General features: G+C 40.5%; 2 protein-coding genes across 3 annotated transcripts in view; one reads left to right on the top strand and one right to left on the bottom strand.

Annotated features, from left to right (window-relative positions):
• COL4A5 (collagen type IV alpha 5 chain) overlaps window positions 1–9,634 on the bottom strand; it is a 72,698-nt gene extending 63,064 nt beyond the window's left edge. Inside the window, exon 1 of the mRNA XM_085570883.1 lies at window positions 9,426–9,634. Coding sequence (XP_085427009.1) covers window positions 9,426–9,515 — 90 coding nt within the window. The 5' untranslated portion in view covers window positions 9,516–9,634. The remainder of the gene's footprint in view (window positions 1–9,425) is intronic.
• A 120-nt stretch (window positions 9,635–9,754) lies between these two features.
• Window positions 9,755–19,124, top strand: part of COL4A6 (collagen type IV alpha 6 chain) — a 112,836-nt gene continuing 103,466 nt past the window's right edge. For both annotated transcript variants that reach the window (XR_014952476.1, XM_077786549.2), the window contains exons 1-2: window positions 9,755–10,246; window positions 10,322–10,370. Coding sequence is in view for 1 of the 2 variants with exons in the window: in XM_077786549.2 (XP_077642675.2) it covers window positions 10,233–10,246; window positions 10,322–10,370 (63 nt within the window). In the remaining variant the exon portion in view is untranslated. The remainder of the gene's footprint in view (window positions 10,247–10,321; window positions 10,371–19,124) is intronic.

Raw genomic sequence — 19,124 nt, 5'->3', positions numbered from 1 at the left:
CCCAGGTTAACTTCGCTTTCAATTTCTTCACTCCTACCCCCCAGCAGAACAGGAGGACTGGGAATGAGGGTTCTGGTAAGTTTGTTACACCTTGTCTCTTCATTATCAGTTTCTAATGATTTCCTTCAGAAAACTCATCTTTACACTTTAAATATTCACCTTCTGTATTGATTCTTTTAGCAACTGACACTACACTCCTGAACACCACCAGAAAGCTTAAGGTCATCCTTGTTGCTTTAAGTAATTTTCTACCAAAACGATCAGCATATTCAGAGTCACAGAGTTGGAAGGGACCCTCAAGAATCATCAAGTCCAGCTCCTGACCATGCTTAGCACCATTCCCAAGAGTCACACCATGTGCCCTTTTCTTACCTCCTCTTTCTGCTATCAAGACAAAAATAGCTACTGAAAAGCTTACACTACAATTTAGAAAAATACATCTCAGATTAATGGGCTTGTTATGTTAAACACATCTGCTTAGTCCAACTGTTTAAAAATACAGGAAAAAAAAAGTACTACTATTTCCATTATATTTCTATAACAGACCATGCTCTTCCACCACAATTACTTTTGCAGCATATCTGCAATCTAAGGTTCTTTAAAGAGGCCTGTTTCATTACTCTGATTTTTGGGTACAGTATACCCATGTCCTGAAAATACACATTTCCTGAGCATGACTAGACCTGCCAACAAGCATCTTCTCATCCAAGCATGAAGAAGTTTTCTAGGTTTACTTAGGATACAAAAATTCATATATTAGATAGAGATGTTTTAACACTTTATTATTGCCACTGCTTTAAGAATATTAAAGATTCTAGAACAGAAAAATTACTTTCTGCTGATACAGGAGTGTCATTCATTCTATTGCCAAGAGGTTTCCATCAGCATTCTGGCTCAGAAACGAAATAAAATTATGTATATACTCTTCCTTCAATCAGAATTAAAAAATCATTTCCACCCAGACAAATACCAACTTCTGCATGGATGTTTTCACTGTGTATCTGGGCAGACCCTGGGCACAGCCTTCTAGCAAATTTCATGGCACTACCTTCCCTATTAGAAAAGGTCCCAAATGAATACTGGAAGTTAAACTACCAAAATTAAACACACTCAAGCTTTGCAACTTACAGAATCACAGAATGAACTAGGTTGGAAAAGACCTTTAAGATCATCTAGTCCAACCCATGATCTACCTAGCACCTCACCATCAACTAAACCACAGCACTGAGTGCCGTGTCCAGTCTTTTTTTAAACACCTCCAGGGCAGATGATTCCATTGCCCAATCATTCTTTCAGTGAAGAATTTCTTTCTAACATCTAACCTAAACTTCCCTTGGTACAGTTTCAGCTGTCCTCTCGTTCTGTCAGTTGTTGCCTGCAAGAAGAGACTGAGCCCCACCTGACTACAGCCACCTTTCAGGTAGAGAGTGATAAGGTCACCCCTGAGTCTCCTTTTCTCCAGGCTAACTTCTCATTCTCTCTAGATTTTCTCCTTATTATTTTAAATATTGCTAAATTCTTAAGTCACTAAATAAGTAATGGTTTTGCAGAAATCTCAATTTTTTTTCCCCTCATTTCTGATAACACAGTGAACTTATGAAGAGAGATGGCAAGGTCAAATATAAATTCTCATTTCTCAGCGCAGAAGCTTCCTTTTCCATCTGAATAGCTTTGCCCTTTAGGGTTGAATATACAACAGAAGTGTTCTAACTAATTCAGAACAAGTATTTTCTATTATGAAGTCAATTCCTATTGTCTGAATGACAGCTAGAAATTACCTTTCAGAAAAAATGGTTTCTGCTGTCTTTCTGTGTGACAGGTTGGTTCTAAGTAAGTCGACTCAAAAAAACCCACTGCCTCATAAAAAGGATTATTTTAAAAAGATTCTAAAGCTGAGTTCATAAGCTCCTTCACCCAAACATTTTTTTCAGTGGCATTTCTTGTCAGAACATCACAATTTCTAGGAGCTGCAGACTTGTCTAGCCTTGCCTGCAAGTCACATTAGTTTTCATGGCTTTAAGTAAAGCGATTTAATTGTGGGTTTTAATAATTGCTACTTTAATTCAAGATGTAGAAAGAATGCAGTTCATGGTTCAGGGTGGTCATTTTCTTCCTTTCTATCAGATTCCCGGGGCATTTAAGTGCATAAAGAGAAAAGTTTGCTTTTGAAGAACTGATGATACATTTAACAGGTACAGACTAATGCTAGAGAGAAATATATTTATGACTCGCGAAACAAAATCTTTCCTAAGGAAGGAAGACAAGTTTCCATTGCTAACATGGTGAATTACAAAAAATCAGCTATAACTGCAGAATTAATGGTTGCCTAAGCTTCACAGCTTTATGTAATTAATAACTAATGCTTGCTGTATTTTCACACAGAATGCAGGAGTTGGAGTAGATAGGAACCAGAACAGACAGAAATAAAACTAACTATTCTGAATATACTGTAGGTTTTTGATATGTGCAGAGTACTGGAGAAATACAGGTAAGTCCAGTATATATCATCACTTCTTATTTCCCCTAACTACTTTTAAGTAGTACAAGGATTCCAAGTCACAAGTTTTGCATCATGCTGCTTATACTATAATACAAATTAAGTTACTACTTCATACAAATTAAGGCTTATCAGTCATATCTTTCTAGATTAAGACAGAAAAGTAGAAATCTCCTACTATAAGAAAAGCATGAAGGAGCTGGTAATAGGAAAATAAGACTGCCAGCCTACAGCACTGCAGGCAAGCAAAAAAACACAGTACCCATTGGTAACTGATTCTTCCAAACATCCAGCTAATTACTTGAAACAGCATTCAAAACTCATCACTATTACAAGGGCTCAGTACAATTTCTCTCAGTACAAATGTTGTAGTTTACTTAACTTTAGCACTATAGTTGCCAGATAAAGACAAAATTTTATACTTTGCATAATAAAGTTCTATGTTTTTGTCCAGCCTGGTAACCATATAAAGACAGTCAACTTGAAAAATAAGATAGAAAGGAACATGTGCATAGTTCTGTTTCATTTTCTGTACAAAAGTACTAAGCTATTGTGACTTCTGTCACTTACAGCAGTAGTTCCTAAAACAAGCTGAGCTGAAGAGTCTCTATGAAGCTTTATCTTTCCAGTGAATGGTTCTGAAGCCATTCCACTGCAGCTCTGGATATTTGCCATGGCTCTCAGGTGAGTCTGTGCAGAAACAGCACCAAATAGACCTGCCAAACCTCTATTTCTTCTACCAGAGCCAATGAGGTGACCTTATCTATTGGAACTAGGTCTCCAAATACAACAGCAGGACAGACAACTACTGCAGTAGAGAAAGAGATGTCAGGAGATTAAAGTCTTGATTTTTTACCAGTGAACCACATCAACAGCAACCAAGGATTTCCTCCATGCTCATTGCTCCTCCTGGAGAAGGGGTCTGCCACATCAGACCTCAGGAGCAACCAAAGGTTGTGGAAGTCTGGTTTCTAAAGGCATCTAAATTCTCTAGGAAGCAGTACAGCATAAATATTTTTATCTAAATTAATGGTGTTGAATAAACACACTTTCCAACATGTTTAATGCCTTTCAGCAGAAAAGCCTGACAGATACAGACACTGGCAAAAAGACTTACTAACCTGTGTTAGCATTCACTGTATTCACTTCAGGGAAGTGAATAAGCCTTGGCTTATGTTGAGGAAAGAGAGGGAAAAGCAGGATTTCAGCAGAGCTGCAGCAGCAAAGCTTATCTAGTATGCACTGGCATCATGTTAGACTAGAGCAGGGCAGTTCTGCAGGTCTAGCTAAACCTCAATGAAACAAATCATTCTGTAGATAATAAACTAAACCAAAAGTAAAACAGCAGTGTCTTGTACACATATGCCTTTTACAGTGCTAGGAGAGAGAAGAGATTGAAATTCAACTCTGATATTTTAACTCTCTGTAGAGATTAGGTAAAAGAAACAAAATACAGATGAGAGACTAAACTATTTCCCTTGCCCTCCAAAGGGAGGGAACAAAGAAATCCAACAACAGAGCTGCAATAACCAAGAGCCTTCAAGTGAGCTGAAATCCATAGCTTTAAAGCCCCTTTCTTTCCAACTCCTAACACACACTCCTCAAGTAAAAAAATAATCCCAAACCAAAACCCCTAAACACTGTCTATATTGCCATTACAATTTCTCTTCTGTTCCATTATAACATATACACATACAAACACATTGAATAATGCACATACAAACACATTTAATAATACACATAAAAACACACACTTCATAAGACACCTTTACAAAAGTAGAAGACAAAATTAAAATTCTGAATGCTATATGCTGACAAGAGATTATTTATTAACTAGTAGAAACTAAATTTAAAAAAAAAAACAGATACCTTGCAATCTGCAATTTAACTCAATGAATTATGATTAACTCTTAATTACTGGATATGAAAATTGTCTTAACAGAAAGTACACCTAGGAGCACAACTGTACTTCCACAAAATTTTAGACTTTTAGGATAATTCAAGCTGGAAGGAGCCTTGGGTTTATTTAGTCCAGTCTCCTACTCAAACGTGTAAAAAGAGAGGCAGGGTTTCATAACTAGGAATCACACAATATCAGTCTTTTTGAAGCAGACTGACGGTATGTCTCCTAATACATTAGTTTCAGCATCATGCCTTCTGGAAGAAGGGAGAGTAAAGGATTAACAGGCTTCAGCTACAATGTAAAACTTGTAATGCAGCTTTGCAATTATCTAATTGCCTTTCATTCATCTCTCTTAAAATTAAGATCACATCCTGCAGTCTTTGCTTCTCACAGTGTCTCACAAGTTGTCCAAGAAATACTTAAGCTCTGCAAGAAAGACTCAGTCAATTGCAAAGCAATTTTTAAAAAATAAGCAATAGATTTCTTTTTATAAATAGGACCCTTTTCATCTCAGCTAGGTTTATTCTGATGACAATTTCACATCACATTGAAACTTTTTCTCCCCACTTAGCAACTACATACCCAAGATGCTCAGCACATTGCCTTTTTTTTCAGACACTGTACTGTACCAATGATATTTAATAAGGTTTAATTGCACTGCAAGCCTTTCAGGGGAGGGTAGAGAACACTGCTTAGTGATCATTAAAACTGCATCAGTACTCTATATTTTGAACAAGTTTTATTTCAGGTACTCTTGAGAATAGATGGTTTACAGCACTAAAAATTCTGCAGTCAACACCAGATTGCCAAACACTGCATTGAGCAGGAACTTCAAAGCACCCCAGTGGTTTTTAATGTCACTGACTCCACACAGCATTATGAAACAGGCAAGCAAGAAGTGTTTTAATTTTGTCTGGTATTATCACCGCTGGCAGAGGCTACTTTCTATTCAGTGCATTTGTGCAATACCATTCCTAGAACATGCACCTGAGCATTGCCTGGCTATCTTGTTCTGGGGTGATCAGTGGACTGTTTGCACAATTGGAAAAGGAAGCTTTCTCATCTCAGTGAAAGAAAGGTAAAAATGCACAATGCATCTTCACTGCATGTGCAAAACACGTTCTTCCTTGTACTTTGCTCCAGACTGAAAATATGCACATTAGATTTGCTGGGATGCCCTTCATGATTTCAGTAGTTTTATAATACAGAAAAGTTTGCACATGTTCTAGTAAACCCAACAACAGCTAATTGCATTACAGTAAGCATCATCGCTTATTCATAGTAGGAAAAAAATCACTGCATAAATTTACATTTCCTATTAAATAAATTAACTAATTTTGTCTTAGGAAAATTTCCCTTTCTACTTTAAGAAAGGTAACTAATAATTGGTTCCAATGCATACATTATTCATTCATGACCAGGAAAATGAAAGCCTAGGAAGTCCCACTGAAATATCATTCTATTTCCATCATGTGGAAAAAATGAAAACAATACATAGTGATTTTATATAAGATTCTGTTATGGTCTAAATTGTTCTTACATCCTACTTCATTCAGGATTCCTTGGATATGGCAACATTTTAGTACATGCTAGAACAGAACTTGAGATATAATTTCTACTATATATCTTCAACTAAAAGCCATGGAAAAGTTCAAAACCAAAACACATGACATGATAAGTTGCAAGCAGGAGGCCTTCAGCCTTGATGTTATGAAACCCATCTTGTGCATGACTAATCAAGACACATCTACAGAATTTCAGGATTAAATACCTTCTGAATCCTAAAAGCCAGCTTCCACTACTTTCTGCTTTTACAGACCTAGCTTTTGTAACTAGAAAGAGCCACTGCCAGTTATGAAATGGAAAATAAAAACAACCACCACCATGATAAAATAATTAGAACAAACAAGAAACACAGATGACCATCAAATTAACTGTATTGATCATGTACATTGTAATTACTGACATGGCAGCATGTATTTTTACATATGGCAACCTCTGAAAGGAAAAAAGAAATCTCAACTAACTTGGAGAACTTTCACAAATAATAATTATTTCTCTAAACACAAGTTATATCCAACTTACCAGCTTGCCTTACCATATTTGAACAACTCTTTTCAATCCTATACTTTTAGTCAAAGTGGAATTATAATGGAAGGCAAAGAAAAAGACATTGCAGACACTACTCAATTTTTACTAACATTTAGGCTGACAAAGACTATTTACACTTTAAAAATCTAGGCCTTAGCCATGAGGGAAATTTTTCCAATATAAGCCAATTATCAGTCACTAACTTCTAGTGAGTTTCATAGACAGCACAACTGAAGAATCTAGTCCATCTATGTTCTCTAATTAAACAGATTTCCCTGTCACAGCTTGCAATCACTTTTCTATAACACAGTGCAAGTGTAAACCTGCCAGGAGAAGAAAAAAATTCTGCTTATAAAAGATTGGCTTATATACATGTATGTGGATTTATATTAAAACTAGCAAGGCAGTTAAGCAGTGATTGAAATTGTCCATTGGAAAAAGCCCTCATACCCTCTGCTGAAAGCATACAAATACGCACTTTTAAAAAATACTCTAACTTCACTAATTGATGAAACCATCTTCCATCTCATTCATTCACCCATTCAAAAGAAAACACATTTTCAAATTCCCAGTTACTTTTACACCATTCATCAGTAGTTGCATGCCTCACTCTACATCAACAATGAGGCTGCACGTGAGTGCAAAGCATGATCCATATGCTGCTCACCAAGTGTAGACTGTGGGCTGTGAAAACCCAGCAATAAAATTTAAACAGTGAAATCCATCCCTACTTCACTATGAAATGTTGGTTTGGATTTTTTTAATAAATCACAAGGATTTCTGTGTGATGGGCACAGGCAGATGATTCTTAACTATGTTCTCTCACTTAGTAACTGATCACATAGCAATACACACTATTACAACAATCTGGAGCACAGAATATACACTTTTTTTATTGGAAATGTGAATTATGATATTGAATAACAATTTCAGGTATTATTTTAATAAGGACACCAGAATGATTTGAAGTCATTTGACCAAATTTGTCCTTTTGGGAGGACGATTCTGACACAGGGTCCCAAAACAAAATTCACAGGAGAGACTGTATGTATCAAACATACTGCTGCAGTATCTACTCAACCCTTTCTGACAATGGGTAGAATAAATTAATGATACCCATTAACAAGCAATATTTAGCGTTATGACAGGAAACTTAAAACACCATCATCAGAACACCGAAGTACTGAGAAACCATTAGAAAAAAACATATTACAAAAGACCAGCGGGATTTATGTAGTGTGGAACAGAGACATCTCTCTCTTTTCCCCGCCCCCACTTAGCCCTTGGGTCTTCAGTTTATCTTATCTCACTGCAAATCCTAAAAGAGAGGCTGCAGCACAAGGTGGTGTTAAGAACCACAAATTCTACCACTGGTTTTGCTCCCTTCTTCATTTCTCCCAAGGCAGGGGACTGCCTATAAGGTCACCACAGGTCCCTTCCCACACCCCACAAATTCACAGTAATTGCACACACAGAACTCTGCTTGGACACTTTCCTGAAGAAAGAAAAGGGCCACATTTATACACGCAAATATCCCTATCTTCAACCCCTACCTGCTAAAACAGTGAGGTCCTGTAGGTGGGACTGCCTGGGTCCTTCTTTGGGGTGGGGGCATTGGCAGGCAGGCTGGGCTGAGGCCTCACTGAGCAGAGCACCAGGACCAGTGGCACAGACAACGCGGAGCCGAGCAGCTCCGTATCAGTGAGCACTGCTGGCACACCAGTATCACTTACACTTGGGTTCCCACCTGGGCACAGTAAGGAGGGGTGGAAGAGGAAGGAAGTATATTATGGCTGGTCTTTGCTTTTTCAGAGAGTAGATGAAAGGTCTACAAAGTTTCACTGTAAAGGAATGCACTTCAAAGGAGAGTTCAGGACAAATAAGATTTTGTCAGCACTAACTACAGAATTGAAGGGGGGGAAGTAGCAGAATTATATTCTGCACCTATTACCATAACACATTATGACTTTTCAACTAGAAAGGAACCCTAAACAACAGAAATCTAGATTTTTTTTTTTCACTTTCCAAGTAAACTTAAAAAAAATGTTAAGAAAGTACATAGATTATAAAATCTGAAATTAATGCAGGTTAAAGTGGAAACCTCTTTAGATCATTTTACCACTTGTTAACAGCTAGAGGTCTTAGTCAAATAGCCTGAAACCTGAAGCTAGCGATCACCTCTCCCACCTCTCAGTCCCACGGCCCTGCCACTCCAGGGAAGCCGGGCAGCATCCCTTTTCCAAACACAAAGTCTCCTCCAGGCCGCCTCCCGTCCGCTCTCTACTACACCGCACACATTTACCATCGCCGCTAGCACTTCCACTCCAGTTTTAAGAAAGCAGAAATACAACCCTCGAGAAAACCAAGTCCCAGTGCGAGGCACAGTCCTCCGACGAGCCATGCCCACATGGCTCCATCTCCCTGCCACATCCAAGCGTTACTCACGGCTGCAGGTGATGGCTCAGCGGCAAGAGCTCAGACACCTCTTCACGGAGTTCTTTGGGGGGGAAAAGGCGGGGGGGGGGAAATCTTTCCTCCTTTGTCCTGGAGGAACAGCGGGTTCAGAGCCCACACTAAGCCCTCCCGGGCTTCCCCCGCCTCGCACTCCCTCCTCCCCGGAGCAGCCGGCGAACCCAGACGCGCGGGCGGCCCGCCGGGAGCGGTCCGGTCCGACGGGGCAGCACCGCGGGGCTCGGCCCGGGAGCCCCAACACCGGCGGGAGCCGGGGAGACCCTCCCGCGGCCCAGCCCCGCCGACCCCCGCCCGCGCAAGGAGCCAGCGAGCTCCTGTCAGGGGAATGCCACCTTCAGCCACGCCAGCCCTCAAGGGGCTCCAAAGCCCCCCGCGAGGCTCCACACCGCGCCCGGCACGGACCGCGGCGCCCGAGGAGAAGGAGGGCGCCCAAGGAGAAGAAGGAGGGCGCCCCGCACTCACCGCCGCCGCCGCCTCCTGCGGCCCCCAGCACCCCAGCAGCAGCGCCAGGCAGCCGGCGGCCAGGCTGCAGCTCCAGCGCCGCGGCTCCATCCTGCTCAGGAGCTCCGGGGCCGGCCCAGCGGCGCGGGCATAGCCCGGCGGGGCAGCGCGGCTCCTGCAGGCGGCTCGCACCGGCCGCCCCGACGCCAGCGCCCGCCCCTCTGCCGCGCTCCCCCGCTCCTCCTGGCTCAAGTCCTCCCGGGACTACAGTATTCCTCCGCTCCGGGGGCGGGCGGTGCGGGGCACGCTGCTACCGCCCCTCTCCGAGGAGGCCACGATCCCCCCACCCTTCCCTCGGGCGCCGCGGTTTTGTCGGCTCGAAGAGCGGGCGCCGCCTCTCCCCGCCCCGCACCCCCACGGGCGGGCAGCTGGACCCCGGACTATTTTCTGCAGCGGAAGTTGCCGGGGTGGGTGCGTGAGGGAGCGGTGGTTGCCAGTGCCGGGTCGCCCCTCCGGAGGGGCGGGCGGCGGGCGCGGGGCTCGCCCGGCTCGGTCTCGGCCCATCCGGCCCCGCTCAGGTGCGACGCCTCGGCGGGGACTGCGCGAACTTCCTGCCTGGGCACGCTGCGAGCGCCTGCCGGGGCTGCGCCGCTTCGGGAAGCGAGCAGCGAGCGGGCAGCGCCGGCCGCTCCAGCCCGGCCGCTGCCCGGCGCTCCGTCGTGCCGGGAAGGAGCCCGCGAAGCGGTCGCGCCGTGCCCTGCCCGCCCCGAGTGGCGGCGGGCCCTCCTCTTCCTCCGGCCGTGCCGGTGCCCGCGGGCTGCCCGGGCCATGGGGCGCACAGGGTGAGTGCCGGGCGCGGCCGCCCCCTCCCCGCGCTCGCCCGGCCCGCCGTGACTCTGTCCCTTTGCCTCCCGCAGGGCGCTGCTGCTGCTGCTCCTCTGGCTGGGCGCGGAGCTGGCGAGTGCGGTAAGTGCGTGCAGGTCCCGGCCGCAGCAGTGCTCGCTGGAGGTGAACGTGCCTGGTCGAACCTGTCGGGGTTTGGGCATCCTTCGGCCAGAAAAAGGACTCATCCCCGCCCCCTTCTAAAAGATGCCCTTCTAAAAGATTTTTTTTTTTTTAATTGCCACACACCTTTACTCCGGAGTTCCTTTGCGCCTTTCATCTGCTCTACTTTGACTAAAGTACACTGGGTGGAAGAACTTCTGTATTCGGTGTAACAGCTTTCAGTGTCTGATGCCGTGATCAGTGTCTCTCTTTGCAGCTGACTGCCTTTAGTTCTTTTTTAGCATCTTCTCAAACCTTGCTGTAAAAGCGGACTCTCTGAGTCCTTGTTCACAAGGGATCTAATACAGAACACGTCATAATTTAGTAAAAGAGATGGGAGAAATTAAAGGATTAAGCTTTTAAGTGTTGTATCAAGAGTCATGAGTATGGATTAGTTGATGTGTTTTAAATTCTAAGTTGGTACACAGAAATAATGACTTTATGATCTGACAACTTTATGATGTGAACATGGATTTTCTCTTGCTGTTTCTAATTAATGTTTAAACAGAGTAGTAAGGGACTACAGATTTTTGAAATGTTCACAATTTTCTTTTTTGGTGTTGCAATAGATTTTCGGCAACTGGAATCTGCAATTGTTAACCCCCTTAACTAGTGAATAAATCTGTAGCCTAAATTAAATGTCCAACTGATGTACAGTCAGCAGTTCAAAAACACCTCTTTGTTATATTGTAATGTAAATTAAGATTGGACAATAATGTTTGTGGCAAATACAATGCTTAATTAATGTTTGTATAATATGTTTTAAGCATGTGTATTTTGATTTAACTTCAGATTTCTAAAACCAGTTGAAACATGGATTCTTGACTTGTTAGCCAATGCTTTTCTACTGCTTTTGCTACTCTTGATTAAAATTTTAAGGATCTATAACCTTTCTGTGCAACTGAGAAGAAATCTTTTGAAAAGGCTTTAATAGCAGAGGGGTTTATACTTTTTATAAATAGGAAAGGCTTGATTATATTTTGCATTTTTCATAATCAATTGCACTAGTAGAATTTCATCATCCTGATCAGGTGGTCGTTACAAGCTCTAATCTTCTCAAAGATTAAAAGATTAGAAAGTTTTATTCAACAAAACCAAGAACTGTTCTACTAAAAGTTCTTACTGCAGTGGAATCTAGGTAGAAATGACTAATAAAACAAGTAGTACTTTAAAGGCAAATGTTGAAATTATTTTGAGACAAATGTGCTACATTTTGCAAACATTTATATAAATTTATGCGCTATGGCAGTGAAATTATTGCTGATTGATGCAGATATAGCTAACGGCAGATTTTCAGTTCTTTGCTCCATTTTTGCTCCATACCTGTTGGAAAACATCTCTTAAGCAGTCAGATTCCTGTTAGTTCTTTAACATCTTTCACTGCCCATAAAAGGACTCTTGTCAATTAAGTCAATCACAATAATTAAAATTAATAGCTACATGATATTTCTAAGTCTTCCTGAGAGTTTTCTTCAGGGTTAGAAAACAATTAAAATCTTAGTTGCTGTGTAATCAGTCTAAATATATGAAGAACAATCAGAAATAGGTTCATAAAATAGTTAGTACTTTATATGCCTAAGCAGATAATGGATTTAATGATTTCTATTAAAATGCTGTCAAACATGGCCAGCAGGAAAGAGTAAAACTATTTTTGTCAACTTCAGATACAGCAGTAGGTTAACTGACTTTCTGGTATCACTGATTTAAAAACATGTCCAAACACCTTCCAGCATGAAGTAAGCTGTCAAGAAAAAGTACTGGTGATTGAACTTGCACTAAACAGAGCTTTTTTTAGGAAGACTAGGATCTCTGAATCTCTTCTTAATAAATCTGTGGTGTATACTTTGAAGTGCTGGAGCATAGTGAAGTATAATGTCAATAAAATGAGGTTAAAGCTTTAGGTTAAGGAGTAACAACTTCTAGAAAACAATTCACAGAGAGTGCCAACTTGTTGCTGAAGATGGTGTAATTTATAACTTTGTTGATATTTTTTTCTTTTAAATAATCTCATTTCAGTAACGTACCTGTTGTAAAAGAAATGTCACTAAAATGTTGTTCCAAGTTCTTGAGCACTCTTCAGGAATGATGCTGTGGACATGACCATGCAGTGGCTGGCCCATCAGGCCAGCATCCTCTATCAAAGCTGGCTTTGATTCGCAGGTCTCTGTAAGAACAAGATTTTAATGTCTATCTGAATTAATATCTCAGTTAATAATTATTTTTCTTGGGTATAAATTATGATCTATTTTGAATGGCAGTACAAAATTAGTCTTGTAACATAATCTCTGATTTCTTGAAGCAAATGTTGAAAACATGGATGACTTGATGTTACACATGGGGTTACTTGTCAGACAGATTGTTACCCTGCAGACCAGTTGCTAGGAGTGACCTAAGTTTCCCCCTAACAGCTTTCACCCTGGAGTCCATCAAGAAACTATGCTTCATTCATGGTTTCAGTCTTTTATTATCAATAATTTTCATTAATAATGAACCAGAAGCATCAGTGCAAGATGCTGTGCAAACACAAAGCAACAACATAGTGCTATCTTTGAGACATTTATTGCACTAAGACAAGTGACAAAAGCTTGTGCAAGGGTAGGGGAAATAACACAAAGTATTGGAACAGTGCAAGAGAGGCAGGGATTTGCCTTGGCTAATCCCTGTCCTCCCCTGAGGCTTTTACAGGTTACAGTGCAAAGCAGAGTTTTTAGGAGAGGGACTTTTAAAAGCATAATCAGAGTTTTGCTGATGTTTCTGGGCTGTCACAAATGTGAGGTGGAGCACGTGCTGAAAATGTCACTAAACCAAAAGACAGCCTCTTGTAATGAGATTTGAGATTCATGTTCCTTCACAAAGCTCTCAGCTGAGCTGCAGTCCTGTGCAGTCATTCTGTGCCCCCTTGACAGCATACCTGGCATACAGGTGAGATGGTAACTCCTCATTTATTCACTTTCTGATGTTGAGGTAGTTGAGCATACCTGGAATACATTCTAGTTTTGATGAGCTAGCCCAAATAACTACTTTTAGGACTTACTGTGGGGACTTATTGTCCGACAAGTTCTGTTGGGACTGATCTTTCAGGTGGAGTTTAGTAAGGTTTCTTCTGTGAGTGGACTTCATGTTGCAATTCTTTCAAACCTGAGTGGGCTTTTTTGTTGTTTTGTGGTCTTTTTGTTTGGGTTTGTTTCTTTCTTTCTGTTTTTTTAGCTAATAAATGTGCAGATTAACTACACTGACTTCCTTTTCCTAGCACTTGGTATCTTGTTCAGCAGAACATCTTCAGTATCCAAGTAAGGCAAACAAAAACTGTGTGCTAAAACCAGTTCTGGGAAGTCTGCTCTATTTTGAGTAAATGAAGCTCTGCTAGTTTATGACAAGCTAGCCCAAGTGATCTTATTTATCTATGTCTTAATATATCCCAGGTTTTCTGTGTGTTTTCTATTGTTTTTATATCTATGATACCAATGCTTCATAGTGTCTTTTCCTTTAATATGTGCTGGACCAGCTTAATTGAGCTCAACTCCTTGTTTTTAATGGCCAAAAATAAATTTTGTTCCAGAGCCTCTGACAGAGGAGAAAAATTAGCTGTTTAATTATGGATATTTCAAACCCCAGTTACAGCTTTTACTGTAACTTTCCAATTCAGTTTCTGCAAATATGATGTTATCCATTAAGAGGTTTTTATAAGGTTTTGACCTTTCCTTTGCCATTTTAATCAGTACTTATAAGTATGCAACCCTTCTGTAACTTGACTTTTACAGCTGTATTTTTATGTAGCCATAAATTTTATTGGGAAAAAACTAGTATCTGCAGTAAAGTTACTTTTATAAGGAAGGAGTCTACAGAAATACAAAATAATATAAATCTCAGGATTTATTTACCAGACAAAGCAGCCTCTAATCTGTAAGAATGCATGGCTGTGGAGACACTTGTTGTTGAAGATTCATGTACTGCATTGAGAATGGTCCTTCTACAAAGGGCAAGTTTGAATAACAATAGGTCTATGGTAAAATAATAAGAATTACATTCTGGTTCTGTAGCAAAATAAGGAGAATTACTAAAAAAAGAAACTGATTTTTGGTGAAAGGGCCGATTTTCTAGCTCTTGCTAAGACATTGCATTTTAGGGGAAATTTTATTTAAAGCTGAATATACTTTCCCACTTGAAAAAATAATTGCTTATTTGCTGAATATTTTCTATGTGCTGAAGACACTTGAGCAAGTGGCATTTTATTTGACACTCAGATGCTGTGTCAGGTTACAGCAGCTATTAAATGAGTAATGCATGGAACTGCATTCTGAAGAGCTTTTGTGATATCATTATCCTTTTAAGGCTGTGCCTGCTTTTTGTATAGGTGTGAGAGGCACTGTGACCTGAAGAAGCATTTTATTTCCTCTTGTGGACAATCATTGGCACCAGCCACTGTCTTCCCTTGACTTAAGAACTGCTATTGTTATGCTGGTGTCCCTAAAGGAGGCAGAGCATTTCATGCTGGGGCTTTTCCCCTCTTTGTCCATCTTTGCTGTAGAGAATCTCTGTATGAGTAGGGTTTGGTAATGCCTGTATCTCAGCTTAAATGTTATAATGATGACTAAGTACTAAAAAGAAGAGTTTTTTAAAGCTTTCATTGATAGATTATTTTCAAGCTCTCTAAAAATCAAATCTCAAAATAAGGACTATTATTGTGGAATAAAAATAAAACGAAAGCTTCTCAGTTGTTAACTGTGAAAGGGATTGCTCTAGCAAGGTCAGTCTGTGTTTCAAAAGGGATTAGAAGGAGGCTGAATTGCTTGTTAGAGGATACCTGAAAATGCAGTCTTGATACTGACTGCAGTGTTGACTATTGCTGGAGGAAGAACAGTGGGAAGGGAGATCAGGCACTGGCATTGTGAACTTAATTTCTTTAGGTGGCTGGGGCTTTATTTTGATTTTTTTGTTCTTTTTTTCCCTAGATACCCACATAACCGAAAAAGGCTCTCACTCTCCTGGAAAAGCTGTAAACCCTGACTGAGCTTTAAATGCTTATTTCCATTTACATGTCTGAACAGAAAGAGCATTTAGAGTGGAATCATGCAGTTCTTGTTACCTGTACCCTGCAAAGAAGAAAATTTAGAGGTGTAGGCAATAAATCTGAAAATACATGGGAAAAGCAAATTTGTTCCTATGCTTTTTGCACAAGCTTCCTGCAGTTCAGCTGCCTTGAGTTTTTCATATGACTTCCCCTTCCCTGATTGTACAATTTATATGGAAGTTGTGTTGCTGCAGTTTCCAGGAGTTGTGTTTTAACTACTTAAAAAAGTTGTTGACAATTATCTACTACTTATAATCAAATTCATATTTTCAGAATGGTTTCCTCTTCTCTCAAGTCTGAAGAAACACAAAGACGGAACATAAATACTGAGTCAAAATAATGGTTCCGTTGATCTGCTGCTTCTCTGGCTTCTTTGCCACATTTTTTAACAGTTCTTGCTGGTCAGAGGTGATTTTGTTGGCCTTCTGACACTGCTCATATCCAAATGGATGCAAAGCTCTAGACATCCCTCTGTTCTGTGCTTCCCTGCTTGTGGTTTCTGCAGAATTTTGATTAGCTTTGGTTGTGTCAACCTCTTGTCCCCACTAAACCAGCACCATTCAGTTTGCATGGTCTCTGCTCACTTGGTTACCTTAATACTGAGAGAACCACCTCTGTGAACCAAATTGGTCTGATTTGCTTCAGCCCACCGAGATGTCAATAGCTACTGTATTCTGAGTTTGCCTTATTCACTCACTGCTCTATTTTCTCCTATTTGGCTGGAATCTACTGTACTTTATACAGCCTCCAGCCCTTGCCTCAACGTGCTCATAAGCTCCTCTGCCTTTCTGTCTCTCCTTTGTGCTTTAATAGCCAGGGAGGCTGCCAGTATCACTGCTGTTAATCCTTTCTCTGATGCCTCACTCCCAGCAGCAGTGAGGACGTGTCAGTGCCTGTTACCCAGGAATCTCTTACCCAGGAATCTCTCTTGCACAAATCTCTTTGAGAGGTTTGCACCTAATGTTCGTTGCTTTCCCCACTGGTGTAGGGACAAACGATTCCATGCTTGACACAAGCATTTGGCAAGACCCCCCGTGTGATAACACAGGTCAGCTGGGTGCTGTAGCTGGACTTGTTGGGAGCTAGCTAGAAAAGGCAATTCATTTTTCTATTTCCATTGAAGGGGAAAGTGTTGCTGTTGCTACCTTGTTCCCAACCTGTTTCCTTAGCATGTTTTTTTTGGCTGGTAGATAGATCAAAACCTGCAGCTTTCTAGAGATTAGGATGAAGTGTTTGTACAGAGTAAGCTGAAAGCCAACTGCAGAAATTAATTCAGAGGGGTTGGTTTTGACCTAAAAATCAGAGGAGAGGAAAATGAAAGTGAAATTTAGCAAGAAATGGACTTATGAATGCTCCTGTGCTTCTTCAAATCTCTGCAAATTAAATGTCACCAACTCTTTTTTGCTGGCAGCATCACTTTAAAGCTCTGAATAAGTGACAAGTCAGTGCTTTGTCTTTTCCCAACTTTTAAAAGTTACTGCACGTACTTTACCTGCTCACATTGTATTAGTGTTTTCAAATCAATTTCTTACATTCCTTATCCATTTGTTTGAATCATTGAAGTTATTTTTTTTATTAAGGCCATGCCCTCACAAGTAGTAAGGTATCTCTCTGTGGACATGAAATAATGCTTAGTTCTTAAAATAATTTTTAAACCAAAAAGGCTTCCTCAGAAAACTATAAAATTGTAAAAGAAATGAGGAAATTATTACTCTTAATACTTTAACTTAAAGTCTGTTTAGAATTTGTAAGATGGCAAGTGCTTTTTTCTAGAAATGAACATATAAATGCATATCATTACTGTAACAAAGTTAAATAGATTAACTGATACACTGAATAATGGCTTGATTTTCCCAAAGAGAAGCCAGGACCAAATTTTAAAGTTGTAACAGTTCTCCTTATATAAAACTTTTGCTGTGAGGTATTGTGCAGATACCACTTGTCCTGTAAAATAGATATTTTGAAAAAAAATTTTTTTAAGCAATTTGGAATTACTGCTACTACTGTAGTAGGAACACATCAAAACAATAGGAAGGTGAATCATTGTATTGTACTTGGATGATTAAAGCTATCCACAAAGCAGGGTGTAACTCAACTGGAAGAACATAGCCTGCAGGAGCAAAAAGCAAGCTTGGAAAATTAAGAATTTATAGTACTCTTCAGACATTTCCATAAAAGGAGCCTTTGGGCTTTCAGCTTCAGCTTTGTGAAGCTTTAGACTATTATCAAAGTGTGTGTGAGGGATTGAAGAATTGGAACAGTATTTGTAAAAATCAGTGTATCTCTGTAAATGCCTCTCCATGAAGTGCAGCATATAGGAAGTGTGCATTTGGCTGGAAGGTTGGCAGGTCCTTATTGCACTGCACAGTTTATGCAGCATTTTGCATAGAAAATGCTGAGCCTTTATTACCAGAAATTATATAAGTGTTCTCATGGGGTGACAGGTGATTTCTAGTAAGCCTGGGTGACAGAAGTAAGGTGCTTTGTTCCTGGGGTGCTTTGGAAATGTGTATGTTTTTTGCTTTGCTAGGGAAATATGTGTGACACAAACACATTGTTTGATATTTAGCAGAAGTTTTCTGTCTGTTTTCATCAGAAATACAGTTTTTTAACAGCTGTCTCTTGTAAACTTTGTGATCATTTTTTACAAAGGAAGAGTAGTGAATTTTTAATGTAATAAAGTAGTTTTGGTTTAAACTGGAAACAGCCTATGAAATCTCTTTCTACATATGGTGCTTGGCTTTTTGTTGTGACTTGAAAAGGTATGATGTAAGAAAAATGTAGAGAAAATATGTTAATATGATGATGAAAAGAAGAAGCTTTCAAACCACTCCTATAACGAATGTGTTCATGTCACCAAAGTAAATGTCAGATCCTTAGCCTACTTTTACCACAAATAGTACAGAAAATTTCCTTGAATACCACAGAGGTTTTAAAGTTAAATGAGTTTGTGACCATAAACAGAATAGTTAATGGTCTCTTCAGTGTAGTGATTATATGGTTTGCTCTGTGGTACTTTTAACAGCCTTAATCTCTGTGAATGTATAATCTTGTTAGGATTAAACCAGAATCTGCCTAGATAATTAGAGTGAGTTTCAAACTGTGGTTTGACCTGTATCTCTTAGTGGAGCAATTTCCATGTGAATGTACTGGCCCTGGGGCGTGTGCAGTGTTGGGAGCCTTCAGCAGAGTCTCCGGGAGATGTGGAGCTCCCATTCCTCAAGTGTTCTGTGGAAAATCACACGGGAGGTTTTGCAGACACCTGGGATGGGACCAGCCGGGGCTGGGTCAGAACATCTTCTCATGTGGCACAGCACGTTTGCCATTGAAGGTAAAATGTGTTTGCAGACCCTCCGCTGTGCAGAGCTGCAGAGTAGGCTGAATCCTGAAACCAGCATTCCTGTTGAAGTTACAGCAACATTTAATGTGTTTTGACCCTTCTCTAGGGTTCATTTATTAAATTCATTTCACACTGTTTCCTTATGCAATACAAAGAAACAAGTCGCAGCTTTTGCTTTAATCACTGATTGTTGCTGTTGCTGTGTTGTGTTTCACCCCTGAGTGATTTTCAGGTGTCCTTGCCCTGGGCCAGGCTGAGTACTGGT

The sequence above is a fragment of the Lonchura striata genome, chromosome 4A (genome assembly GCF_050655825.1).
Source record: "Lonchura striata isolate lonStrDom1 chromosome 4A, ASM5065582v1, whole genome shotgun sequence".
In the NCBI taxonomy this organism is placed as follows: Eukaryota; Metazoa; Chordata; class Aves; order Passeriformes; family Estrildidae; genus Lonchura; species Lonchura striata.
The sequence above is the reverse complement of the archived record's forward strand: the minus strand, read 5'-3'. Positions and strand labels throughout refer to the sequence as shown.